Source organism: Polyergus mexicanus, unplaced genomic scaffold (assembly GCF_030449975.1).
Source record: "Polyergus mexicanus isolate NDT 795.1 unplaced genomic scaffold, iyPolMexi1.0 SCAF_12, whole genome shotgun sequence".
In the NCBI taxonomy this organism is placed as follows: domain Eukaryota; kingdom Metazoa; phylum Arthropoda; class Insecta; order Hymenoptera; family Formicidae; genus Polyergus; species Polyergus mexicanus.
The window spans coordinates 2,037,793-2,064,272 of NW_027223332.1; the positions used below are offsets into that span (position 1 = coordinate 2,037,793).

The following is a 26,480-nucleotide window of genomic DNA, read 5'->3' on the forward strand; positions in this document are numbered from 1 at the left end:
GCGTCCTAAATATAATCGAGAGATCCTAGCTCGTTGTTGTTTCCCTTTCGGGACAAGAACTCTCCATGACAAACGATTAATGATTTTCTCATAGATTTTCCTCGCCAATAAAATGATATTGCCGACGAATGATATGATATTATGCATATAATATTATATAGATAGAGATATATAATATTATAAATAATATTGTCAATATAAATGTTATTTTATATATAATTGAAGTAAGAATATATTGTACGATTGTCATATTTTGATGTATTGTACGATGCTATTATAATACACACAGTTCCATAAAATAAAAAAGATAATGTATAATTTTTTTTCAAAAGGGATTACATATTTTTACTTGCAATAAAAATTATATCTTTAATCATATAAAAATAATTACAACGATCGTGATCAGAGAAATAGCATCTTGATATGTAATTTCCAAATTATTGATTAATCATGTTCAATGTAAAATGTATCGTAATAATATATGCACTTGTATCTTTTGCAATACATTTATAAATTATTCGATCAGAAATATTAATTCTTCCGCTTCATCGTTAATCCATCACACGCTTTAATTTCTTGTATTTCATAATCTCAGGCGTGAAAAATTCGCATTTCTGTTTGAAAATTTTTAGTGCTGTTTATTAAAATTTCATCGTTTTTATTAAAAGCTGGAGTTTCTGTATTGTTTTTTCTTTAAAGGTATTTACACAATACATACAAATTTTTGAAATTATTTTTAAAACATATTGGTTCATATGATTTTGCATATGTGCATCGCGAAAAAATGCATCTTTTAATTTTAGCTAGAGTTTATATGTTAAATTTTTTATTTATTTATTTTATTTACAAAATATATCGATTACTTGCTAATCCTTTATCATCTCATCTATCGTTCGCAGTATCCTTCAGCAATTTCAATATTCTATGATGGCGTAACTCTTGCAATTAGTCGCTTATTGCTCTATTTGCCAGTTTAAAAATTATAATGACAAATTTGGAAAGAAAAACTTACGAAGATAGCTCTTGCGCCTATAGATGCATTTTTAGAGATCGTTAGCGCAAGCGGATTAATGCTTGGTTCCGTTCTGCTTACAGCGGAAAGACCTAGGTCGTCTCGTTCCGTTCTCCACACTCTAATACCTTCTTCATATCAACGGCTTGTAACCAGGTTAATACACACAGTCTAGCTCTCAATTGCGCGATTATCACGCGAACAAAATCGCGGATACATTGCGTTTTACCGATCCTACATATCTTTCTTCTTTTGTAGTTCTGAAAAATGCATGGATACATTTAAATAATCATTCAAACAAAATTTTTCGAATAACGATTAGATTGAGAATTTAACGTAGAACATGTTGCATTACTTTTTATGTAAATAATAATAGTTGAGGCAATATTCTTATCGATTTTGGATTTTTTTATAACTTGTTTTATTTCATTTAATTTGCAATATCCTCATCAGAGATATTTAGTAAATTAATTAATTGAGAGAAACAGATTGTGCATCAGAAAATTGTTCGACGAGCTGTTCCGTTATATGAAAGGTTGAAATTATTTTTAATAGATTTATATTGCACAGATATAACTTTAAGTATATACAATGGACAACACAGATAAAAAGCAAGTATGTAGCGTGTAACTAATGTTTAATGTGTGCTTTTATAATTGCGTATATTCGCATATTTCCATTGCCTCGATGGCGAACGATGTTACGTTCCGTTCTGCTACGTTATAATTTTAATTATTGTACATAACTAACAATTAACATTCTTTTGACATTATTTAATCGAATTGTCAGGAATAAATTAATTTAAATATTGATTGATCAATTAAGTTAAAAAAAAATTGATATTAGTATAATTTAATACTATTGAATAGAAATACCGATAAAATTAAAGTTGAGTATCGCTCGAAGGCTCGCAATGCTAAATTTCATGTTTGAACTCGATATCTCCCATCCGAATTTTCAACAATGGATACGAACAATCCATGATACGATTATACGCATGTACACATGCGTACTTTTCTCAGCATGTGTAAACTGTATTATGTTTTTGCTAATCGAGAGATATTCGCATGATGCGTGCAATCGAGTGCACACATATGGATGTAAAAAATATGCTAGAAATGATTATTAACAGATTTTCGAAAAAAGCTTTTATATATATTTTACGTATTGTTTTAAAAGAATAAAATCTTATAAAAATATTCACGGAATCTAATAAATTTTCTTCACAAAACTTGTTAATTTTATTCATAGTAAAGGCAATTATGTCTTATTTTGCGTGAAATATATATATATATATATATATATATTCTGTAGATTCGGATGTCACTGTGACATATTACAATGGGCTTCCCAGAATCACGGTACCTCTTCCATCTAGAAGAGAAAATTGCTCGTTCACCATGAAGCCGATAACACATACAGTCGGCAATTTTTTAGATATGTTGAAGACAGAGGATCGTGGCATCGATCGAGCATGCATAACATCGTTAGGTGAGATATCGTATCAATCATTCTCCTTAGTGGCTAATTAATAATTAAAGTATTAGAGACGGAATCGGATAGATCTTTATATAATAATGCAAGATAAAAGTTTTGATCGTTTTTCAGATGGTGTCAGGATATCTTCCAGTAATACGATAGAATCGCTTTTAGAAGAGGATTTCAAATTAATAATAAATAATAACGAATATATTGTTTCGCCGCCGATTCAAGAAAGGTGCACGATAGTGAGTTATCACATAAAGACTCGTCTTTTGTCCGACTTTGTATTTTTAATACAATTTTTATATAATCTAGAAATGCGTAGTTGTGGGAATGCTCTGTTTAATGATTGATTCGAATTTTAAACGAGCGATATTTTGGCTAATCATAATTTCCACACTCGGCGATATCTTTTATTACAGTTCACATATTTTCTTTGTCGAACCAAATGTAAACTTACAAGTATCACTATACATTTCTCACTTTCGCAGGAGGATCTTCAAAAACTTGGAGATATACAAGCACTTATCGCACAACTGTACGAAGCGTTTCACGTACGAGAATATCAAGTCGATATGGAAAGATCGGTTGTGGCCGAGCTGGAAGATATTAGATTACAACTAATACCTTTAGAACAGGTGGAAATGTTAGAATAATATTTCATATTATAGATTGCGCGACATACACACACGAGTTATATACGAGTTGTATACACAAGACATGGATATATTTATGTGACAGTACATAGGTTTGTTAATTGATTTAATAGTAATTAAACGAAGCGCATGCATCGATTACCTTTCCATCGTAAACGCGCATAAATTAGTTTAAACGCGACCGCATTCCTATTTTGTCAATCTTTTCTCATATACTACGTGTCGGTTTTACGACTCTTCTTAATTGCCATATTCTTCTAATTAGCACACTCGTATCGCGCTTCGCACACGTGACTGAAGAAACAGCAATACTTTTCTAATCCCTTCGTGCGAATTTCACTTGCTATATTCGCTATTATGCAATGTCAAAAGAAGAGAATTTCTATAAAATATTTCTTACGTCTTTTCTTTTCTTTCTTTATGAGATTATAAAGCAGAAAAAATCATATCACTTTAGCTTCCACAATTCTTCCTGATAAATTTATCCATCTCTGATATTATTCATACATCTTTTTTTTTAATTACATATAGGATATGATAGAAAATAAAATATATATTTTTACTAACAGAAACACCTAGATACACCTAGATGAATTTTATATTCTCTTAATTGTTTTAGAAATTGCTAGAAATACAAAATGCTGCTTATAAAAAAGCGAATTTTTTTATCTGGACGTTCCTAATTATGATGTCAATCCAATTTGGAGCATTAGCCAGATTAACCTGGTGGGAATATTCATGGGATATAATGGAGCCCGTCACTTACTTCGTCACTTATGGCACTACTATGATGTGGTTTATTTATTACCTCGTCACCAGACAGGTTGATTTTATAATAAAATATACACGTAGAAATCTATAACATTACGAAAATTATCAAAAATACATTATATAATGTTAAAACTATATATAATATTATATATATATGACATCGACACAAATCAATTATTTTTCTTTATACAGGAATATATGCTGCCGGATGTGTTGAATAGGCGTCATCTCATAGTACTTCATAGAAGAGCACGAAAGATCGGTCTCGACATTAACTTGTACAATTCGTTAAAGAATCGAGCTTACGAATTAGAAACCACTCTGAAAGTTATTCGCGGTCCTTTATATGACTATAAGATGCAATTGGAGCGAAAGCAACGCGCCAGATCCAGCTCTAGTAGCAGCTCAAGATCACCGAGTTCCTCGCCTAGTCCCAGTCCTAGCCCCAAAAGAGATGTTCCTAAAATCACGTCAGAACTGAACGCTTCGAAGAAACATCCCGATGAGGGATCTAAAGTTTAGTCAAGGTGGATGAAAGTTGGATCAAGGTTTGTCAAATTAAGTTCAACGTAGAATGTGCGATAAAAAACCATAGTAACGAAATCAACGATTACGAATCGCTTAAGTCGGCATTATCTTTTTCCAACGAAGTATTGGATATATTCAAAAGAGACTTTTTCAAGTCGCGCGATGCACTCAGGGGAATTTTTAAATCCGCAAAGTCAGTGCTGAACGCGATCAGATTGCAAAACAAAGGGGAATGTAATTTATTTTTGTGTTTGTGTGCGTTTGTGCAAAGAAATCTAGAATGATATCTTCAGATCTCGATTCAGTCTTCCAAGTATCGGCGGCAACCCTCACCACGCGTATTTCACAGGCATTAAAATATCGCGTTTATCGAATGCTCAATGCTGTCGACGTGTTTGGAAGACGTTAGAGAAAAATATAAGAGATAATTATACCAGGCATCATAAATGTCATAATAATCGCTAAATGAACAGTCTTCGAACCAGCTAGCACTTTGACAGAAGAGAGTAACATTTCACAAAACTTTTATAAAAGTTTTATAAAATAAAAGATGTTTTATTTGAAATACAATATGGTCAAAATGACGTATGTCAAATATGACGCGTTTTTTGCTAAAAATACATTTGGCAAATATTAAGGCATTTATGATGTCCAGTATATGTTAGCTTAGTGTATGCTATTTTGATTAACTTTTTGTTGTATGTATTGTAATTGAAGGGTTATTTCCTGAAATATGTCAACGGATGATGTTGTAGATTATATTTAATCACTGGCCAATTTCTCAGCACCAATCCAATCATTATCTCTCATTCTCGGCCGAATTATATTATAATAAATCTCAAGGCAGCAGTGCTGTAACTTGAAACTATATGATTATATGATAATGATGACAGTAATTTTTGCGCACTGGTGCAGACTAAATACAATTGACTACAAAGTTATTCAAAATTATAATATAAGTACGTTGACCAATGAAAATTTGGTAGTCGATTTATGTACACAGTAAAATTTATGTACATCGGTTTTTAGTATACATCTGTGCGCACTAATACTTACATTCAATCGAATTCGCTATAAAAAATAAATAGCAATTTAAAAATTAATTGACAAGTGATTATTCTGTCACTACAATATAATATGCCTCGCGAAAACTGTGAGAAGAGAAGAAAATTGATCTTCTGAAATGTAAAGCCATGTTAAGTGTAAATTATGTTTATAATTATGTATATAAAAAAATTAAATTATATATATATTTCATATACATAATTATTGTATATATATATATAACATTATATAATTTTATTTATATAATAAATTATAATATTTTATATACAGTAATTATATGTATGTAATATAAAAAAATGTATAATGTGTACACGCAAATATCTTGCTTGAGAACAAAACGATATAATGAAAAAATTGTAATATATTAAGGAACTGCAAAATATAATTATAATTATATTTTTTTTGTAAACTGTAAGGTAATCTACAGAAATACTGTCTTTTATTTATATTATTTAATGTTGTGTCCAACAAAAATATATTGAATATTTTCCTAAATTTTAAATTAAGTGGATACACATAAGATTTTTATTCTGCAAATATTAAAAGTAATTGAAAATCTTATTGAATTACAACAATTATAGATATATTATAATTTGATGGGAGATATACAATTATTAATGAATACTAAAATCATTTTATGCATAGTATTAAATAATGCTGTTGACTATTCACAAAGTGGTATTATGATATATACATCGACATTGATGTTATTGTATATATACAATTTTTCATAAAGTCAACGAAATTGCTAATCATTAATAATTAATGCATTTCAATAACATCACATTGTAAATATCAATATATATATACATTGCTATCCTTTCTTCTCATCAATTTCATACATGAACATTAGCATAGATAAAAAAAAATCCATCCGAAAAGACATTAGTGACTCGAAAAAATATAACGAAAGGTAGGTTAATACATTCGCTTACGTATCTTATCATGTAATTACCAAAAATATTTAATGTTCTTTCAAAACTATAAACTTGAACTTGAACTTGAAAATTTCTAGTTTTCAAACTCTTTATTGTAGAAAATCGTTGATATATGGTCAGAAAGGTCGTAACAAAAAGCACTTATACTCCTATCACTTTAGCATTATCAATGTTCTTAATGAAAGCACACGAATAATGCTACTATTACTATGCTATTACATACCATTTTCATGCGAGAATATTATAATATAAAAGAATCATACATAGATTGTACTTCTAAACTTATAAGACTTCTTCTTGCTTTCATAAATATCTATCCGTCCGTGAAAATAGTTTGTTGAATCTATAACTGGTTTCATTTCTTTTGTACTTATACGTTAATAAGGAAGTTCGATAGAATAATGATTGTTAGGTTATAATTCATATGTTAACAAAATCTTTAAATAAAATCTCGACTTCTCAATTTTAAATTTCTGATTATGATCTTCTATAATCATTGAAATAAATTAAAACAAATTTATTAAAAAAAAATATATATATATATATTCAGAGAAGTGAGATACAACGTACCTTATTTTGAATTTTTTATGTCACGTAAAACTGTTTTTTTATGTATCACACTATTACGATATTAAAATGTATGCCACATTTCAAACATAAAAAATAGGCGATCCTAAATTAGGGATATTAGGAATTAATTAAAATTTACTGCTAACACATTAGATGCCAACGCTTTTTTACAACAGGAAAACGAAGCATAAAAAATATATTTAGAGCATCTCTATCTTAATCACTCTTTAGTGAGCTTATATATCTTATTTCCTATAAGAATGTACGTTTCGAACGAAGAGTTAAAGATCTTTATATTGTTTGTAGTGGAATAAGAAGCATAATATTATCTAGAGTAATATGAATGAAAGTATCACTTTCCTATTTCTGATTGTCTCACCGCACAGTTATTTTCCTAAAATATTTTGTACTCTATTCTTAGAAAGAAGATATTTCGTATATATATAAAAATTTTTGTACATATATAAATATATACATATATATACGAACATATGTACATTACGCACATGTTATTTTGCGAGTGATATTGCCTTAGTGCATTTCTCATGTAAGCTTCAATGCCTAATTCTCGATTGATGCATCAATAGATAATCAAAGCTAATTACATTTGAAAAAAGGCTATTATATATCTATTGTATATCTGATGTAAATGTTAAGAGAAAAAAAATAACTTGTAAAATGTTCACGTTAATTATAATCACTAATCTTTGATGCCAAGTACTCTATTTCATCAAATTGTCCAAAGAAACGAGAACCAAGTATCAAAATTCATTTGATAAAAATTACTTCGTCATCAATTTCAATCATATTCATGTATATCTTATATCCGCATATTATTTTTTTTTAAATATGTATATCCAAGCCATCGGAAATATGTTTAATTCGACGAATTTAATTAAAAATTTTATGTATGGTAGATAAGATTGATAGATGTACCTATAAAATGATATGTAAAGGAATACACATCAAAATCTTATTTTGAAATATATGAATCTCGCAAATTCTACAATAGTATACTCAATAACAAATGTACTTGTAACCATTCATTTCTATTTTCGTTTCGATATACTACTACAGTCGATACATGAATATTTATTTGAGCGAAAATGTGTTGTGTAATTTTGCGTTCAATGTATTTACGTCTATGTGAATAAAATTGAAAATAATATATATATATATATATGCAACATTAAATCAAATTTCACATTCCATCTATGTAATTAATAAAATATTCATTCCTATAGACCTTCGATCTATTCATTTTCACATAATTTGTCTACAATATAGATGTTATTCCTTTAATAATTCCTTTCTATTTTTATATAATCTTAATAATAATTAATTTAATTACATATAAATTTTATAAATCGAATATTTATAAAGGATAACTCTCTAATATATGTACACATATATATATTAACTTTGTACATATAAAAGATATTTGTCAAACAATATATTTATTAAAAACTTATTTTTGTAAAGTCTGAGATTTATATATGTAAAAGTATTTGTATATATCTATATATACATATATCCGCGATTCGACTATTTTATTACGTGTTTTCAATCCGAATCATATTTAGATCGTCGAAAAGTCGGACGATACAGCATTGGACAAAATATATTTATTTTTAAATATTTTTATAAAAATAATTGTTGCCAAGAAAGAGAGAGAGAGAGAATTAATTTATTATTAATTGTATCAAATTATTTCTCGATATTTGTCGTGATCGCATTTAGACGAGAAATTTGAATACTAAGATGGCAAAACATCACGCGCAGCTAATAAAACATTAATAAATTCATAATATTTCTTCGCAATTTTGATCCACAATTATATGGATCTAGCACGTACATGTACCAATCGGCTGTTTTACCATGGCACCGAAAAGTGAATCTGGTCATGTAGTCTCGCTGACTTTAAAATGAATTTAGTTGACGCTACTGTAGAGCTACAAAAGCGCCTTATGAAAAACGATGGCGTGACCCTTCTCAGGTTTCTCATTGCTTATAGCTTATACATATACGATTCACTTTTGTACAAGTTTATGAACGACTGATATTTTTGGCGGTATTTGATATTTAACCTAACGAAGTAGTGTGTGTATATAAATTGTCCAAAAGAAATTCAAAAAGAACACTGAAGAATTTAACAAAGATGATCATACCGATTAAAAAGTAAATCTTTTTTTGACGTATTTTTACCAATTATATATCTTAAAACGGATTATTTATCATAAGATATGGACAACTTTCATTATAACATATAAAAGTCTATTTTCGCTATTTTTTTAGAAATGGAGTTATAGAAGATTGGGCTATCGTAGATTTGCAAGGTGATTTAAAATTTGAAAGAACCGAAAATTCAAATGATCAACTAATTGGCGACCTTCATTTTACGAAAGCTGGAATACCTATTTTGATTATCGGAATTCATGTGCTACATGGGAAGGAAATAACACTTGAAAAACCTTTAGTTGTATTAGAAAGGCATCGTGACAATGTAAGAGAAATCGGAGAGGAAGATCAAACAGTAAAGACGGAATACACTGTAAAGGCTATTGTAAAGAAGAAACTTCTATTTAAATCAAGACCAAAATCTATAGTAACTAATATTCCGAAACCATGTTAACATATACATTTGTATCACTTATGAATTTAACTGTATAATGCTTAAGAAACATTTTAATTTCTTATTGATTTAACAAAAGTAATTTTATTAGTCCAATTATGTTAATACTTAATAATACAAGGTTAAAATATAATACTAAATTTAGTATTAAGCTTAATATATTTTATTAATCTTTCATTTCACCCTCTTCATCCGATTCCTCTACCCCTCTTATATACATGATATTGTTACACCTAATTAAAATTTCTCCGAGATTCCCCGTGCAGTTGCCATCAATGTGTTCCTCGGTATTAGCCAGCTGTAAATTCATATAACCGTCCACAGAAACTAGATAACCTTTGTATTCGTGGCCCCATTTTAATTTTACCATGACTGGTTTCCCAGTCAAACCATTGAGGAATGGTTTAGGATTTATTGGCATTGTCGCAGCCATGGTAGATTCTGTAATATAAATTTTTTAAAAACATGTGGCACGTAACAAATTAGCGTTTGCAATCTGCATTCAATATATTTATAATCAAACCATATATATATATATATATATATATATATATATATATATATATATATATATATACACACACACACACACACACACACACACACACACACACACACACACACACACACACGTACAGACTTTAATATATATTAGATATTATTAATTAAAACATATATTTACAATATAATAATATCTATTGAGAATATATCTTGGTGGCTATGATAAATTATCAGCAATTATCAGTTAAAATACATTTACGCGAATAATAAATAATATATCCCTTTTTCGAAAGTCAATTTTTAAAATTAAGTTATAAAAATATATTAATATAGATATTGTATATTAAAATATATATTAAATATAAAGCATATGTTATTTCTTATGAATATGAAATATATACATATATATGTACTTACTTCTTAAATAGAATATAAATAAAAAATTTGTTCAAATACAATTTCAGGCTAACTATAACCTCGATTACTATACACACGCTTCTGAAGAATATATCTGCACTTTGCAATCTGCAATTCTACAGCGCTCTGCCGGCTCAGTCAGCAGAGAAAAGCTCTATCCCTCTCTTCGGAAATTCGTTTGCGTAGGTTGGTACACCATACAAGTTACCATCTGCAAAAAAATAAAAATTGACAAGTTTATCTAGTTCTGGAAGTTCTGCAGTAAGAAAAAATAGAATAATATCACGCAATTGGCTATGAACTAGATAACTTTTGAGAAATCCCTAAAATATTTCTATTTCATAGAATATTTCATAGAGCCAATCGTGAGACATTGTATCTATGTGCGTTTTTGTTGGAAAGTTGCCTTTATATCGCTAAATTTGTAGATATTTTCAATCATATGTCATACGCCATGGAAAATTATTTATATGTACTTTGTTAAATCAAAACAATTATCTAAATAACTTTACTGATTCTAAATTTATTATATCGAAACGATTGTTTTTGTGTAGCGTGGCAATAATGAATATTCTACCAAAGAAAAGGTATGAGTTATCTTTGTTAAATGTATTTTTGTATATATCTTGCATATATTCTAATTAAAATTTATTCAGGTGGCATGTCCGAACGAAAGAGAATATCGCTCGTGTACGTCGAGATGAAGCAAAAGCTGCTGAAGAAGAAAAAATTAAACAAAAGCGGATTCAAAAAGCTGTATGTCTATAATAAATTATATAAAATATTGATTATTTTTTGTTATACTATTTAAAAATATTGTTTATTGATTCACTTCCTTCTCAAAATTATCTCTTATTATTGTTATGGTTATGTAATTTTTTGGTTTTTTTTTTATTAGGAAACCGAAGCGAGAATAAATTTATTAAGACATCATACAAGATCCAAGTACGATGGTCGTGAAAAAATTGACAATTCGAATGAAAAATTAGAACATGTTAACTTCTTTGCTGAGCTTGAAGATGGAAAGATTGATTACAACAAACCTAATATAGAACATGAGAGAGAAAAAAAGGAAGACAAGGAAAAATATGAAAAGCAAATCGGATATCTGACATATCTAGGGCAAGATACTAATGAAGCAACTGGAAAGAAAAATTGGTATGAGGAATTGCCAAAGAGATTAACAGATACAGAAAAGAATGTGGAAGTAGAAATTAAGAAAAAAGCTTTGAACGATCCAATAATTGATATAAAAAAATATTTGAATGTTATGCGCTCTAAATCTGTTGAAGACCACCTAAAAATAAAAATAAAGGATACTAAGAGAAAATATTCTAATTCTGATAATTCTCATTCCGATCAGGAAACTCATAGTACATGTAAGAAACATAAGCACAAAAGAAATAAACATGAGAAAAAAAAGTACAAGCATATAATGGAAAAAGAAACCAAAAGTCAAAGTAGTATAGATATAAAAAAATTAAGAACAGAGAGGATGCTTAGAGAGCAGAGCGAGAAGTTAAGAACTGAAGCACTCTTGGCCAAAGTAAGAGGTGAACCAATACCTATTATAGCACCAGAAACTCCTAAACCTGCCATAAAACAGAAATACAATTCGCAATTCTTTCCTGAAATTGCTAGACAAAATGCAGAAAGAACACCCAAATACACAAATGCTAAATAAAGTGAACAAATTTTTAAACAAGCTACTTTCATTTCCGGGAAATCCTTAAAATATAATTATTATAAGTCTAAATGTAAAACATAATATATATGGAATTATATGTATTATATATATATATATATATATAAGATTTATGTATTGTATATACACTGTACATATCGTAATGAATGATTAATAAAGTATATATAGTTAAAATTTTGTAGGAAACTCTAAATGCAAAATTATTATAAGACCTTGTAGTTTATTATACATTATTTTTTATACTGTATTTTTTTTAAATATAATTTTCTATTTTTTATATTACAAAAATAAATAAATGTATTATTTTATTTTATATATTTTTTGCAAGAAGAGTTTGATCTAGTGAATATTTCCAAAATTTCCATAAATATTGCCAATCCTCAGGTGAACAATAATTTTGATTTTGGTACCAACAGATAAATGTATTAATAGCGTCAAAAGCATTCTTTGCTGTAAGATCATTCTCTGAACTGTCATCTAAATACTCTTTATTTTCTATTTCTATTTCTATTTCTTCATTTCCTTCATGGTCGATGTTATTTTCGTAGTTTTCAGGCAAGATCACTTGATTTAATATTTCCCAGTCCTCTTGCTTTTCATGGTCATTGGTCAATTCTCGACACAAGTCATCGCTTGCATCTTGAACAGTAGAATCTTTTTCCCCATCGGTGTCTTTCTCTTCACGAACTGATAAAATAATGTCATGTCTTTCTTTAAATTTATTCAAAAATCCTGTAGAAGCTTTGAAAGTCTCTGGACCATTAAGTATTTTATTTAATTCTAATGCCTTCTTTCGCAACATTGGTCCTGTGACACGAATCCCCATGTTTTTTTCCTGGAGGTACCATTCATATAACATTTGATCAAGACGACTATTTTCAACACCTGTGCATCTTTTTTTGGACGTTTTTCCTTGACACATAATAAGTGAACTTCTTTGTTTCAACAAATTTTCTTTCGATTTCTTTATGTTTGCTATTGCCGACGTAGATACTTTATACTCCTGTGCTAGAATCACACCTTTCTCTCCTTTATCAAGACGTTCTAAAATTTTAACACGATCGTCAATGCTGAGACGTGTTTGCTTAATATGTTCCTGAAAAAAAAAATATATACAAGTGTCAGCAAAATCATTGTCAATAATTTTAATGCAATCTATATTAATGTACCTTCTTTGTTGTCATTGATTTTTTATTGTTTATACAATTGAAATTCGATATTTTTTTTATCGGAACCAATTCCTCTTAATAAATTTCTCTTAAATCTCCCCAACCTGTAACCTCAGTAAACTTAATTTCTGTTCCTGCGTTGCTCTCTCTCTACTTCACATGAAAATATCAATGTACGCATGATCAAACAAGAAAGCGAGTAAAAGAAGTGTAATAACATGATGTAGCCAATCAGATTCGCTAACTTATCTTTTTATTTTTATATTCGCCTAAATAAATTAGTCTGCATATTTTTCCAGTTATTTTCTTATCTGTTATCGGAGAATATATAGAGAATCTGCTTAATCGCGAGGAAAAAAATATATGAAAACTATTATAAACAAGCAGTTTGATTGTATATACGTATATATCATACACATATGATAATGTGTGTGTTGCACGTGTGCGTGCAAAAATTTGATATTTATGTCATTTTTTTTTTACCTCTCACATCTTAAAATGGTCTCTACTTAAGTAAATTCCTCCTGTGAGTTTGTATTTTTTTATACAATGCTTTATTTACGGCAATCTTTCCTTATTACTTTGTAATACAAATGTATTTGGAAATCTCGAACCAGACGCTCGTATGCGCGAGGTTCTTCGCGAGATACGATTTCGAATTCGAATATATTTTCGAACGTGTATTTTCTATTCTTTTTACAAATATGTCATCGTAGGAAAAATTTGATTTATCGGTATGTCGATCCCGACTTGAATTACTGTTCGCAATATTACTAGTCTTACTGTTATAACTGCTCGCAGAGATAACCTCATTATTCTATATTGATGTACACATTTTAATTTATCATTTTGTGATAGAGATATTCATAATCATCGAATATTAAAATAAATCTACTTACATATTTCGTGATACATGTTTCTATAACAGCGTATTTTTTTGTTATTCCAAATATAGATGTATTACATGAATTATATGATTAAAATATAAAATTGTAGATTGATTTTTGTGTGTGTTGGGGAATAGAATCGTGTATTATAGCAAATAATTTTGTATATCTGTATATATCAATTCATATATATTGAAATTTGTATTGCAAGCTGCATTAAAAGTTAATTGTGCAAATATTCTGAATCTTAAACGATACGTTATAATGCTTAGTTAGATCACTCTACAATCCTTATCAGCAATGAATGAAGAGACAAATCTAGACGTATCCTATTTGAGTTGTGATATAAATGGCACAAAATATATTTATAAAATTGCACCGTATCCAATGGACATGATAAAAGATACATTTAATGAAGAGCAAAATACTGATGATATTATAAAGGAAACTAAGCTGGAAAATGAACAAGAGTCAATTTCTTTAGTTTATTTGAATGGGCAAGTGTATGCGTTTCAAAATGGAGTGCTTCAAGAATTGGACACAAATCAGATTATAGAACAGACAGATTTTCAGGAAAAAGCGCTCTTAGTATCAAAGGATGTGGAAAATTGTGAGAACGAATATATCACTAATGGAAATATAATAGTTAAAAATGAACATTCTGAAGAACAATATGAAGTTACTGCAGAAGAACCAAGGAAAGATTTTGTTATAGAGGATGATAATATTAATCTTGATGATTTTGTAGAAATTGTAACTGCTTTTAAATGCAAGATATGTGCTTATATAACTCAAAATAAAATTCAATTATTAAGCCATATTCAAAAAATGCATCTAAATTCTACTATAGATATTGAGGTAAATAATCTGAATTTAAATATTATAATTCATAATTTTAATAAACATGATAAATCTATAATGTAATATCAAATGGTTAATTTTTATATGTATGCAGTCAAAAGAAGAATCTAAAAATATGAGTGAAGTAAGAATAGTTTATATGTGTGCAGAATGTTCCAATTGCTTCCCTTCTTTTGAGGACTGTAGAGAGCATATGATTAATGTAATCATCTTAAACTGAATTTTTTTAAATGTAGCTTATTTTTATTTCTAGACAGTATGATAAAATATACTCTTTCTTAGGATCATCAATTAACAGACATTGGAAGCGATGAAGCAGGGAAAGAAAATTTAACTGATCTGACAAATCCCGATTTAATGACCGAACATGTAGATCAACCTATCGAAAATAGTAAAGTAGAACATCCAGTAAAAATCCCCAAAACATTAAGTTTAGAATATATGCGTAACAAGAAAATGATAGAATTAACGGAAAGAAATGTTAAGTATGTTATTTTATTATAAGAGATATGTTCGATAGAGATATGTTCTTTTATTTATATTTTACTTTTGTAATCTTTACAAGGTGTTCGTATCAGAGTTGTCCATACAAATTCGCTTCAGAAGAAATTATGCAGCAACATATTCTATGTCACACAGAATCTGAAACTATGACAAAATTCAAATGCAGTGTATGTCGAGATGTAAAATTTACAAAGTGGCGTCAATGTAGTTTACATTTGTGGAAAAAGCATCAAATTGGTTTGTAAAATACTGTTATATACAAATTAAAGCAATGTATAAGTAGTGTTAAAAGAATTTATATTCACAAAATTATTTTCACTTAGATATAGGTCTGTTCACTTGCAAAATATGTGAAGCTTACAAAAGCGCTACCATGGTAAAACTTTTAACACACATGAGAGTGCACAGTGATACTCGTGATTATGAATGTTCTGATTGTGGGAAATGTTTTAAGCAAGCTAGTCAATTGCGCAATCATCGTGTAATGCATTTAGATCGCAAAACCCTAGAAGTAACCCGATGGTATACCTCAAAGAAATGCGAAAAGCAGTGGTATCAACGCAGAGTACTAAAATGTTTAAAGAATCACATTCAAGCCGTGCACTCGAAACTACGTCCATATGTTTGTAATGTTTGCGGCCACTCTAGCGCCAGGAAAGCGATGTTGCAAATGCATTTACGTCAACACACGGGAGATAAACCTTTCAGATGCGAGATTTGTGAATACAAGACTGGAGACCATAACTCTTTAAGACGGCATATTATGCAACATACGGGTAAGTATACTAAAAATATGTTTTAATTATATGATTTTTACTTATGAAAGAGCGATTTGATTTTTTTACCACAGGATTTCGACCATATAAATGTCCACATTGTTCATATACTGCAATACAAAGTAGTAGTTATAAAAATCATTTAAAATCAAGGCATCCTCTACTGTCTGGCTTATTTACGTGCGACCTGTGTCTTTTTAAAACAGTGAAAAATGAAAGCTATATTCAACATGTAAGAGATCATGAAAAGGGTTTAATAAAATCTAATGTGCAGAAAAAAGGTAATACTAAAAATCTGTTAAACTGCATGCATATACTCTCTTCATAATTTAGTGGATTTTCATTACTTTACAGACAGCGAGAATGTAGAAGTCTTTCCTGGTAACATTGCAGCAGCACAATTAGTTTATAGCTGTCTGGGTGCCTTTTCGAAAGATGGAGATACATTAGAAGCTAATTTGATGTCTTCCTCAACATCTGCTGATGGTACTTCACAAACAATCACAATACAAATACCATCAAAACATCTCGAGGGTTCATTATCAACAAGAGAAAGTTTAAACAAAACTGATTCTACAATTGAGCAAGAGGATGATGAGACAATGCACTGCTTTTTAAAAATTCCTAGAGAAGAGGAAGAAAGCATAGACACTGGTGGTATAACAATACCCGCAGAACCTGAGGAAAGAAGTGTAAGAAGCATTGATATTGAAAACACCAGCATGACAACCAGTGATATTGAAGAAACAAATGTGATCGCTATTGATATTGATGCATGAAATTATACAAATAATAATTAATTGATATTAATGTCAAATTAATAAAATGATCTCCATATCCATTATTATTCTCTTGCTAGTGTCAAAGATTTTAATTATTTTTTATAATATACCATTCTTTTGTTTTTTCTGTAGTAAACATTACCGATATTGCATTTAAAATAAAATCAAAAATAAAGATCGAATAACTTAGCAATAATTCTCTTCGTAAATTATATACATAAAATCTTGAATAAGTTCTCCTTTTCACAATTTTAAAGCATATATATTATAAAATGTGCTTTTATTCTTGCAGATATATTTATTAATAATTAAAATTATGGAAATATTCTACATAAAAAATGTAATAGTCTAAATGTAAAGTAATAGTTTGAAAGATACAAAATGTAAATTACATTATCCTTCCGAGTATTACATTTTACAATAGAATTATAAAATATTTTGAATGAACAAAAATGTGTAACAAGATTTTGATTCTGATAAAACCAATAAAAACAACTGATATAACTGAAATGTAAATTTGAGAGATTTTTTTTCTTCATTCTTCTTTTAAATTATACTCTGGCCAATTCACCGTAATAAGCTGTACATGCTGTAAACCTGCCATTGAGCATATTTTGCTGAAGTTCCACCTTACCATACTTTTCAGCTAATTTGATAATCTGTAATTTTATTTATATTTGACAAATATGCAATGAAAAAGGATATTTCTTTTTTTCATACGCAAGTATTAGCTATAGGTTTGTTTGCATTGCTTGAAATTCCTAAAAATTTTTGCACTTGAAACGAGATAAATATATATTTGGATGTTGAAGAGAATGAAAGCGAAGATGCTGAGTGCAAAAAGTTCAAGCAATGTGAACAAACCTTGATATAGTTGCAATAAATTATTAATTATATTATATTAAGTCAAAATTGTTTACCTGTAGAGGATCTGAATTTCTGGGTAGGTAATAGGCCACATGTTGTGTAATTTCCTTTGCTGCTTTAAATACACTTTCCCCACCAACAGGAGACATGATATTTTCAAGATTGAACACTTTCCTTTTTATATAATCGGGACCGCCCCATGGTGGACTTAAAAATACAACATCCGCAACCAATTGTGGTGCTAACTGCAGGAAATCTCCAATAATAAATTCTATTCTATCGTCTACACCATAAATTCCTGCATTATGTCGAGCAATCTTAATTTTATTGGGATCGATGTCTATTGCAATCACTGTAAAACATAATTCATAAATGTTTTTGTTTATAAATTTTTATGTAATAGACATACCTCTTTCACATGTAAATGCAAATTGAATAGAATTGCTGCCTGCACCACAAAATGCATCAATAATTGTATCACATCTACATCTTTCTGCTATGTTCTTCGCTATTTCTTCTGGCGTTACAGAAAACCAACTTTCTGCAAGAAATATATAATATTACTATCACTTCATATATACAAAAGATATTTATAATTTTTAAGAAATATATGAAGTACCTACCACGATCTAATTTAATTCCATCTTCATATCTGCTGAAGAGGCCAAAACGTTTGATATAATATTTCCATAGCTTATAGTCATTAGCTATTTCCTTTGGGAGGATTTTATTCAATCTTTTAACCTGCTTCTTCTTCTTTTTCTTTTGCATCTTTTTTATATTATCTTCATCGTCAGAACTTGATGTGAATGTAGCTTGTGCTTTTGTATAGGAACCTTTGTCATTAGACTGTACATCGATTTCTGCAGGTATCGACGATAAATCACAGGATAAATACTTGTTAGTCTATAATCAGGAATAAGTCGTTACTAACCTCTAAATCAGCATGGGCATGTTTATATGACTGCGTTCAGAAACATCACTCGTGTGCGTACGAGCGTCGTTCTATCTTTGTTCATTCCAGTCCAGTAAATAACAAAGATATAATGACGCTCGTGTGCGCATACGTATATGTATGTGATAATTTCTAACAAATATTAGAGATATATAATTGGAAAACACTGACATTTTCAGCTATGCGATATAAATATTTAAATGATTAACCTATATATAATGTAATATTAATTTTATAATTTATTATATCAATATTTCGTATATACGTAGATCGAGCATTTGTCTTTATTTAAGGAGTGGGGGTAATGATGCACGTAGAAAAGGACATACTCTGTTTCGTGCTCCTTGCGTTCTCTCTCGCTCACACAGAGCATAGCGTGGCATAACACCCTCTTTCGTCATGCTACATGCGAGCGAGAGAGAACGCAAGGGGCACGAAACAGACCATGTCCTTTTCTACGTGCACCTCGGCTCCCACTCCTCAACACTGGGTCTAGATATACTATGTCTATGGTGATAATAATCGAAATACACATTTCACATAGCATTTCATAGAAATATACATCGCACACACATATATACGAAATATTGATATAATAAATTATAAAATTAATATTGCATTATACAATATATAAGTTAATCATTTAAATATTTATATCGCATAGCTGAAAATGTCAGCGTTTTCCAATTATGTATCTCTAATATTTGTTAGAAATTATGTTCTTTTGCTCTCTATCATGACTAGATATTTAACAATAAGATACATTTGCACAAACTATAGATACACAACTATAGATACATTAAAAAATAAACAATAGCTACAACTTATATGACATATAAAAGTATAAAATTTTACCTTATCTGTATGTTTGGTAATTATTTCTGCATTATCAAACATGGTTTTGTGCGTAGTTTTCAATCGTTTAAGTTCCGCCATTAATTGAAAACTTTGCCGCCTAATATTACGTTTCCGGTAAACAACTTCGCCTTGCAATTTTCTTTGGCTGTCATCATATTCTCTTAAGCCATAGCCCATTAATGAGAAAGCTTTTTTTACAGTTTCTAAACCATCTTCATTCTCATTACAGTTATCCTCGTGACTAAATGACAGAGAAAAAATATAAATAATAGAAATAATATAAATTAGAGTAGAATAAAAAAAGAGGAAAATAAAGAATAAAGATTTATTGTATTTTGCAAGAAAACTATTATTACTACTGCTGCTATATAACTCTTGCTTTATTATTATTAAATACATACCTTTGTTGAGTTTCTTCGTGAAATTCATCTCCATCAGAAGATTTTTGTTGATGATTATTATTGAAATTATTATTGGAAGCTATAGTTTCTGTTTTGGTTTCTGTAATTACTGAAACTTGGGCATGAGTAGTCTGTTGCTGTCCTTCATATGGTTTTTCTTCCTCGACAGTATCAATAGACTCATTCTCTTCTACCTTTATTGTTAGATTTCTCATAAGCATACCCACTGAATCTATAATTAGCCTCTTCGTCCTCGATTTATTAGATTTTGAATACAATGCATTATTCTTTTTTGTGTTTCTATTTCCAGATGAATTAACTTTACTTGATGTAGTTTTGTCAATTTGTACAGCGTCTGTGCTCTCGTCTTTTCGGTTTTCATGGATATCAGTCCCTGAAACTTCCTTGCTACTTATACTTTCTTGTTGCTGGAAGGTTACATTATTTTGTGGAAGTGCAATTGAATTTGCAATTGGTTCATTTAACTTGTTGAAATATAATTGATCACAATCTACATTGTGCTTCTTTTTATAATTAGCTATAAATAATTCATACTGTCTTTGATATTGCATCTGAAAATTCTCTTTCCACAGATGTTGCCAATATTTATCATTATCTTCTACTGAAAGTTCGTTTTCTTGATCGGAACAGCTACTGGTCATACTACTTTCAATGGAACTTGTAACAGAAGTAATGAGACTAGACGAATGAACAGAATTGGAATCGCAACTAGAACTAGTTAGCGTCATTTTGGTAACATTTGTCATGGAATCAGAAGTAGCATTTGTTTTCGCTATCGAGCCATTAATAGAGTCACATCTCGTTAATAATCTCTCGTCTTCTGCATTAGATTGTTGATTATAATTTTCTTCTATACTAAACGGGCTTAAAGGATTCCAGCCATCAGCATCTTCTGGTGATATCTCAAAATTAATAATTTTCTTCCTATTTTCATCCGCATCTTTGTCATTAACCTCTTGCCTGCCCATTTGTTCAAATGAGAAACTAATATTCGAGGAAGATATTGCCGCGACTTTTAACTCGCCGTCGTTCGAATTATTTTTATTGAAAATTCCTGCAAAGTTAGAATGTAGAAGTTCGCAGTTTTTGTGCGCTTGGTTCGGGAAACATGTATTTTGCTCAAAATATTTTTCTATGGCTACTTCATTAATCTCAGCATTCTGTAACTTTTCATCTTCTGGTATATGCACATTATTCTGAAAATAATCAGGATTGATATAATCTGCATATTTTTCAATCCAAGATGCCCAGATTAACTGCTCTCCATTTTTAGCCCAAAACTTGTCCCATGCTATATCCATTACGCTCTTATTACTTCCATAATATGCAGAATAAGGATAGCTATAAGAGTCACGATTATATTGTATAAAAGAGATGAGATCTTTGTTGTGTACTTCTCCATTTGACATAGTGATATTATCTGATAAACTTTGTGTCATTACAAGCAATTTATGTTTGCGTATGTCGCATATCTTGGATCTTGATAAATGCAAGACACACCCCTCAACGGGACAGGAAAAGAATAAAAAGCTGCACAAGTGGGTCGCTTTTCCTTCCTGTCGTTTGTGCTCGATATCTGGACCTTTCTATAATATTCTGAAGAAATATGATGATCACGACCTCCATCGTGATTTGTCTCAGAGATCGAGACGAAATAGTTGGCGATGCAAGGTTGGATCGTAGGATCAAAATTTGCTTCCGCTGTTATAAAAATGCTATTGACGAGGACAATTAAAGAGAAGAAGCAAATTATGGCAGTCTCTCTTTTTTTTTTTTTTTTTTTTTTACTGTCAGCAATTACGACATGGATTTTCCATTATCCTATTATCTCGAACGCCTTCGGAACGTATAAAAGAGGGAGGAGGGGGGAGGGGGGAGAGGGGATCGCGCTACGTAATTATCTCATTCGGATCGACATTACCGCGTTTGGTCCACGAGAATCGGAAGCGTATCGATGCCAATTTATGATATGTGTTACGTGACGTATCTTAATTGGTCAAACAACTTATTAACGTGAAGACCTTGCTCGTTGCATTCTTAAACATTTACAATTGGTGCGGAATGTGCGAGCCAAACAAGGACCCACGCCGTTTCAAAAACGACGAGATTGTTAGTTCGTAAGAAATCCTACGTATCAGCTGATGCAAATGACATTTGCATATTTTACGAATATATCTTAAGTTTCCGCATAGATCATCTAGAGTATCTACCGTATTTACTGTATCGAGAATTATACGTAATAATACGTCTGTTTCTGCGACTTGTTATTTGTTAGGAATCTTAAATAGAGCACGTCTGAAAGACGTCCCTCTCTTAAAACGTCTTTTAAGCGTTTTTATCTCTTTTATTTTTTAAAAATACTTATATCTTTTTAATTAAAAAAAACATGAGGCCAGCTACACAATTACAATATATATAATAATTATTGTTTTCATTTATATACGCGAATACTGCGATCTCGCGTTTGTTTCTCATGGCTCTCTCTTATTTTCATACTCTTATCGTTATCACCGCTGTGCTTATCAACGTAATGCTTATCAGACGTCTACCGAAACTGGAACTCTCTTGGTGATGTCATCAAAATACAAGGATTGCTCGGTTCGCTACCTTTTTAGGCCTGTCGCGAAGGAATCTCGGTCTTTATCAAGGTCACGTTCCCGATCACGGCTCGACCTTGATATCGAGATAACCAACTCCACCGCTCACGCGTGAATTATGCACGGTACCGTTGGAGACCCTGACGAGCGGAATGTCGTGGGTCGCGGAAAGATACGTATAATGTATACACGTATTCGAGCGCGTGTTTGCACGCCGGTGGAACGCGAAATATCTAGAAAAGGAAAAGGAGGAAGGACGCGCGACGATGACGTCCCGACGACGAGAAGGGAGAGGAAGCGTCTACCGATCGTAATACGAGCTTCCACTGCGTGCGAAGTCGATCGATCGAGGACACATGCGCGATTTAGAAGAGATTGTACAATGGATCGGCATTAATGATCGAATCTATGATCTCTCTTTCGCCATTGCTATCGTGAGAAAATATAATTTGGGAGGATAATATTATTAAAAACATATATTTTTTTTTTAATTGTAAAAAAAGAAGATAGCTATATGCGATGGCTAAAAATGATGGAATTAGAAAAGAAAGATGTCAAATTTAAAAAAGGTTTGTCAGGGTGTGAGAAATGTGAAAATTCTCAAGAATTCTTTTACAAATTTTAAATAGACCCCCTCCTTTTTTAAGCTTGAATATAGAGACATCAAGAACAGTTTAACCAAAATAAAGAAGAAAAAAAAAACAATGATCGTAAACATCAAAATTGTTTTCAATCAGTGACATAAGTAAGGGGCAGGAGGTGGATGCATCGCATGACGAGTACACCACGCGACGAGGTGCGGCGAAGCGTGAGGTAACGTCAGGTGGGTGGATGGTGATGGCAAAAAAGGTGGGAGAGCAGAAGTGCCAGAGAGGAGAGAGGGAGAAACGTCTCTCACCTGTGCGCATTTCGTTGGCCTACTCTCGCCACGACGGCCGGATGCTACGCGGCGATCGTCCGGCGTGTCGCGCATAGAGCTTGCTCGCCCGTCGTCAGTTGGATTATCATTTTCAATCATCACCGTAGTCTTCGTCCTCATTAGTGCTCGTGATCGTGTCAGTTGTGCGTGGTCAGTTGTTAGTTCGCGAGATTAGGTGGTTCAGGAGAGAAAGAGAGAGAGAGAGAGAGAACGTCGCGCGTGATGTTGACCACGTCGAGTGCGCGCCGACTATCTGTTCACAAGTCCGTGTTGTCAAAAAGAGAGAGAAAGAAAACAAATTGTCATAACATTCGCACCAGCCCGCTGTGCTGTCTCTAACCGGCGCGGTTCCGCTTTATGGCGCCTGGTTAACGTGCCGGCGCGAACGAGCTACAGTTAGCGCGTGATACTTGACTCTGCCGGGATCACCGGCAGGATGCTGTCAAAAAGACGTACAATCAGGCGCGGATAAATTTTTACGATTGTCAAATTGACTGTCAACGAGTCCTCTAAAATGATCTGCCGTAAGGATACTGCCGTAAGAACGTATAATAGCGACTGTAGCTCGTATTCTTCGGTTCGTTGACTTTTCCTTGATTCCAAAAGTTAAAATATAATGATCTTTAATTTTCTCGTCACATGGTTGAATTAAAATATCTATGACTGTTTGATTTTCATTTTACACCCAACATTTTGAATCTCGCAGTTATTATACATCGTACAAAGGAATTGAATATCACACGATCATACTTGGACGATGAAAATATACGAGAGCTAATGATACCTTTTATTATCACGCTAAATATTGTTATACGATGTTTGAAAGTAATTCTATCTCGCTAGGCAAATACATTCGGCATCGCGCGGTCTCATTTCATTAAACCAACGTAGTATACTCACGTGGAAAATACAAACAGCGAGCAGCCTGGTGCGACGCGATGTTGTGTATCACGTACGTATGTAAATGAACAGTTGTAGCTCGCGGACGACTCGCGGTTTGAACGATCCTCGGTCCGAGGAGAGCCGGGGCAGGAAGAGAGCGATAAGCACGAGTACGATACACGCTTCGTGATCCACAAAAAAAAAAAAAGAAAAAAATGTCGCTCTATCGATTCAGTAAGGGAGGTAGGCTGTTTGTGCAAGGCACGAGGGAGGACGACAAACGTGACGATGGCGTTTCACCCAGTTCAACGGGATCGCGCTCCGCCGACGATCTGCGAGCTATATACACAAAGCGCCGATTGTCGACCGAGGTCTTAGGTAGCGTTTCGAAATGGAGGAGAAACAGGGGAAAGGATTCACGTTGATGTCGCGCTGACAGGAACGCTCTAGGGAGAGACCTGACTGGGTGATTCCTTGACGTTTGCCGGAGGAGTCGTGACTATTTCGCGAGTACTAATTAGCAATTAGTTTAAAAGTAATGTCACCGAGAGAGTGATTGTTATCTTTAATTAATTGGTCTTTACCGAAACAATGAGAAATTATGAATAGTACAGATACAATTAAGGCTGTTTATAATTGTTTAGTGATGAGAAAACGCGATCAAATATATTTATAAAATAAAATAAATATATAGTAATAAAGAATAAAATACTCTTTAACGATCTATGAAACTCTCTCAATGGAATTATGACACTTCCGATTTTACATTGTTGCAACAATGCGCCAGTGTATCGCTAGCATCGATACACTCGGCGTGCAATGGTTTTCTCTCCAATGTTTCTGAGGGGATCTTTTCTCAACGAGATTTAATGAGCTAGCTGTTACATCATCGTGACTTAAATAAAGAGGCATGTCTACCTCGCTCAGCTAAACTCAATTGCAGTTTAATGGAGATAATTTTGCTGCTGGTAACCAAGACCGCACACCTGTAGTTGCGTGCAAGCGCGGCTCGTAAAAATCGGAAAATGATAATTTCACTCGTAGACGCATTTGTACGTAGATATCCGAACAGCGTTGTTTAATGTCAGCGCATCGTCAAATGAATCCTCTTCCAAGTTCGATCGAGCGCGAAACCGTTGCTCGGTTCAACGGTCCGTTTCACGATGGTACGCTCGCATCGCAGGTTCGTCGATCGAATCGACGAAAACGTCGAGACGCGGTGAGAACGGCACGAAGCGCATCGTCACTCGCATCGTTCGTAAAACGACGACTCTGACACGCGGCGAGGAGCGCAGCGTCGCCGAAGACTTGACGAAACGCGCTCATCCGAGGTATCTGCAGGAAGCCGCCAGTGTGTCGACGACGGCTATAACTCGGCATGTTCCAACGAAACCGAAAACCGTCCGGGTAAGCGATCCTATCGCGGAAAATTGTCTCGAGTGGTCCTTTATTACTACTAATTGCATTGTACAATGCCTTTAATTTATGTGTATACGCTCAGTTATTTTTTTTTAAATAAACAGAATTATATATAAAAAAACTGTTTTGAATAAAAGCTTAAATAACTTTTTAAATTTTGAATTATTTTTTCTCAAATGTTGCAATGTCGTTTTTTTAAAATGAAATAATATTTCTATTTCACGACAAATTTTTTTAAGATATTTTACGACAAATTCGATTATGTGCAATAATGTGAGATTTTCATAAAATTATTAATGATATTG

General features: G+C 31.6%; 7 protein-coding genes and 1 long non-coding RNA gene across 13 annotated transcripts in view; 5 read left to right on the forward strand and 3 right to left on the reverse strand.

Annotated features, from left to right (window-relative positions):
• Window positions 1–5,881, forward strand: part of Mcu (mitochondrial calcium uniporter) — a 47,323-nt gene extending 41,442 nt beyond the window's left edge. The window contains exons 3-7 of the mRNA XM_070304729.1: window positions 2,327–2,503; window positions 2,621–2,739; window positions 2,986–3,132; window positions 3,770–3,973; window positions 4,114–5,881. Coding sequence (XP_070160830.1) covers window positions 2,327–2,503; window positions 2,621–2,739; window positions 2,986–3,132; window positions 3,770–3,973; window positions 4,114–4,443 — 977 coding nt within the window. The 3' untranslated portion in view covers window positions 4,444–5,881. The remainder of the gene's footprint in view (window positions 1–2,326; window positions 2,504–2,620; window positions 2,740–2,985; window positions 3,133–3,769; window positions 3,974–4,113) is intronic.
• Window positions 5,882–8,913: 3,032 nt separating this feature from the next.
• On the forward strand, window positions 8,914–9,850 carry LOC138938128 (chromosome transmission fidelity protein 8 homolog). The gene is made up of 2 exons (XM_070304891.1): window positions 8,914–9,200; window positions 9,318–9,850. The coding sequence occupies exons 1-2, from the start codon at window positions 9,181–9,183 to the stop codon at window positions 9,652–9,654; spliced, it is 357 nt and encodes a 118-aa protein (XP_070160992.1). The 5' UTR covers window positions 8,914–9,180; the 3' UTR covers window positions 9,655–9,850.
• Window positions 9,626–10,691, reverse strand: LOC138938129 (small nuclear ribonucleoprotein F). The gene is made up of 2 exons (XM_070304892.1): window positions 10,573–10,691; window positions 9,626–10,095 (listed from the first exon to the last, which is right to left on the reverse strand). Exon 2 carries the CDS (start codon window positions 10,085–10,087, stop codon window positions 9,821–9,823), a length of 267 nt encoding a protein of 88 aa, XP_070160993.1. The 5' UTR covers window positions 10,088–10,095; window positions 10,573–10,691; the 3' UTR covers window positions 9,626–9,820.
• A 323-nt stretch (window positions 10,692–11,014) lies between these two features.
• LOC138938160 (leukocyte receptor cluster member 1 homolog) lies at window positions 11,015–12,362 on the forward strand. The gene is made up of 3 exons (XM_070304949.1): window positions 11,015–11,159; window positions 11,229–11,328; window positions 11,471–12,362. Exons 1-3 carry the CDS (start codon window positions 11,137–11,139, stop codon window positions 12,254–12,256), a joined length of 909 nt encoding a protein of 302 aa, XP_070161050.1. The 5' UTR covers window positions 11,015–11,136; the 3' UTR covers window positions 12,257–12,362.
• Window positions 12,363–12,491: 129 nt separating this feature from the next.
• LOC138938161 (jerky protein-like) lies at window positions 12,492–13,786 on the reverse strand. The gene is made up of 2 exons (XM_070304950.1): window positions 13,447–13,786; window positions 12,492–13,373 (listed from the first exon to the last, which is right to left on the reverse strand). Exons 1-2 carry the CDS (start codon window positions 13,459–13,461, stop codon window positions 12,588–12,590), a joined length of 801 nt encoding a protein of 266 aa, XP_070161051.1. The 5' UTR covers window positions 13,462–13,786; the 3' UTR covers window positions 12,492–12,587.
• On the forward strand, window positions 13,746–17,257 carry LOC138938159 (zinc finger protein 64-like). Of its 5 annotated transcripts, none has more exons than XM_070304948.1 (8): window positions 13,746–13,848; window positions 14,606–15,191; window positions 15,289–15,396; window positions 15,477–15,679; window positions 15,760–15,935; window positions 16,022–16,474; window positions 16,549–16,755; window positions 16,829–17,257. In XM_070304948.1, exons 2-8 carry the CDS (start codon window positions 14,634–14,636, stop codon window positions 17,251–17,253), a joined length of 2,130 nt encoding a protein of 709 aa, XP_070161049.1. In that variant the 5' UTR covers window positions 13,746–13,848; window positions 14,606–14,633; the 3' UTR covers window positions 17,254–17,257. The 5 variants fall into 5 exon arrangements, with proteins under 5 accessions (XP_070161049.1, XP_070161046.1, XP_070161047.1 ...); XM_070304945.1 differs by lacking the exon at window positions 13,746–13,848 and adding an exon at window positions 13,867–14,180; XM_070304946.1 differs by lacking the exon at window positions 13,746–13,848 and adding an exon at window positions 13,867–14,180 and having other exon boundaries at window positions 14,610–15,191.
• Window positions 17,258–17,751: 494 nt separating this feature from the next.
• Window positions 17,752–21,792, reverse strand: LOC138938068 (trimethylguanosine synthase-like). Its single transcript, XM_070304800.1, has 6 exons — window positions 20,338–21,792; window positions 19,934–20,177; window positions 18,747–19,029; window positions 18,533–18,664; window positions 18,177–18,475; window positions 17,752–17,915 (listed from the first exon to the last, which is right to left on the reverse strand). Exons 1-6 carry the CDS (start codon window positions 21,765–21,767, stop codon window positions 17,808–17,810), a joined length of 2,496 nt encoding a protein of 831 aa, XP_070160901.1. The 5' UTR covers window positions 21,768–21,792; the 3' UTR covers window positions 17,752–17,807.
• A 1,993-nt stretch (window positions 21,793–23,785) lies between these two features.
• LOC138938289 (uncharacterized) lies at window positions 23,786–26,237 on the forward strand. Of its 2 annotated transcripts, none has more exons than XR_011447676.1 (3): window positions 23,786–24,451; window positions 24,718–25,134; window positions 25,940–26,237. It is a non-coding gene; the product is annotated as an uncharacterized lncRNA (long non-coding RNA). The 2 variants fall into 2 exon arrangements; XR_011447677.1 differs by having other exon boundaries at window positions 23,786–24,412.
• Window positions 26,238–26,480: the final 243 nt, after the last annotated feature.

Coding starts and splice junctions, on each gene's coding strand:
- LOC138938128 (XM_070304891.1), top strand. CDS start 9,181: ATGATCATACCGATTAAAAA. Junction 9,201..9,317: donor ATGATCATACCGATTAAAAA/GTAAATCTTTTT, acceptor CTATTTTTTTAG/AAATGGAGTTATAGAAGATT.
- LOC138938129 (XM_070304892.1), bottom strand. CDS start 10,087: ATGGCTGCGACAATGCCAATAAATCCTAAACCATTCCTCAATGGTTTG.
- LOC138938160 (XM_070304949.1), top strand. CDS start 11,137: ATGAATATTCTACCAAAGAAAAG. Junction 11,160..11,228: donor AATATTCTACCAAAGAAAAG/GTATGAGTTATC, acceptor AAATTTATTCAG/GTGGCATGTCCGAACGAAAG. Junction 11,329..11,470: donor AAAAGCGGATTCAAAAAGCT/GTATGTCTATAA, acceptor TTTTTTTATTAG/GAAACCGAAGCGAGAATAAA.
- LOC138938159 (XM_070304948.1), top strand. CDS start 14,634: ATGAATGAAGAGACAAATCTAGACGTATCCTATTTGAGTTGTGATATA. Junction 15,680..15,759: donor TTAACGGAAAGAAATGTTAA/GTATGTTATTTT, acceptor AATCTTTACAAG/GTGTTCGTATCAGAGTTGTC. Junction 16,475..16,548: donor GCATATTATGCAACATACGG/GTAAGTATACTA, acceptor TTTTTACCACAG/GATTTCGACCATATAAATGT.
- LOC138938068 (XM_070304800.1), bottom strand. CDS start 21,767: ATGTCAAATGGAGAAGTACACAACAAAGATCTCATCTCTTTTATACAA. Junction 18,476..18,532: donor TGCATTTACATGTGAAAGAG/GTATGTCTATTA, acceptor TATGTTTTACAG/TGATTGCAATAGACATCGAT. Junction 17,916..18,176: donor GAAATTCAGATCCTCTACAG/GTAAACAATTTT, acceptor ATAAAATTACAG/ATTATCAAATTAGCTGAAAA.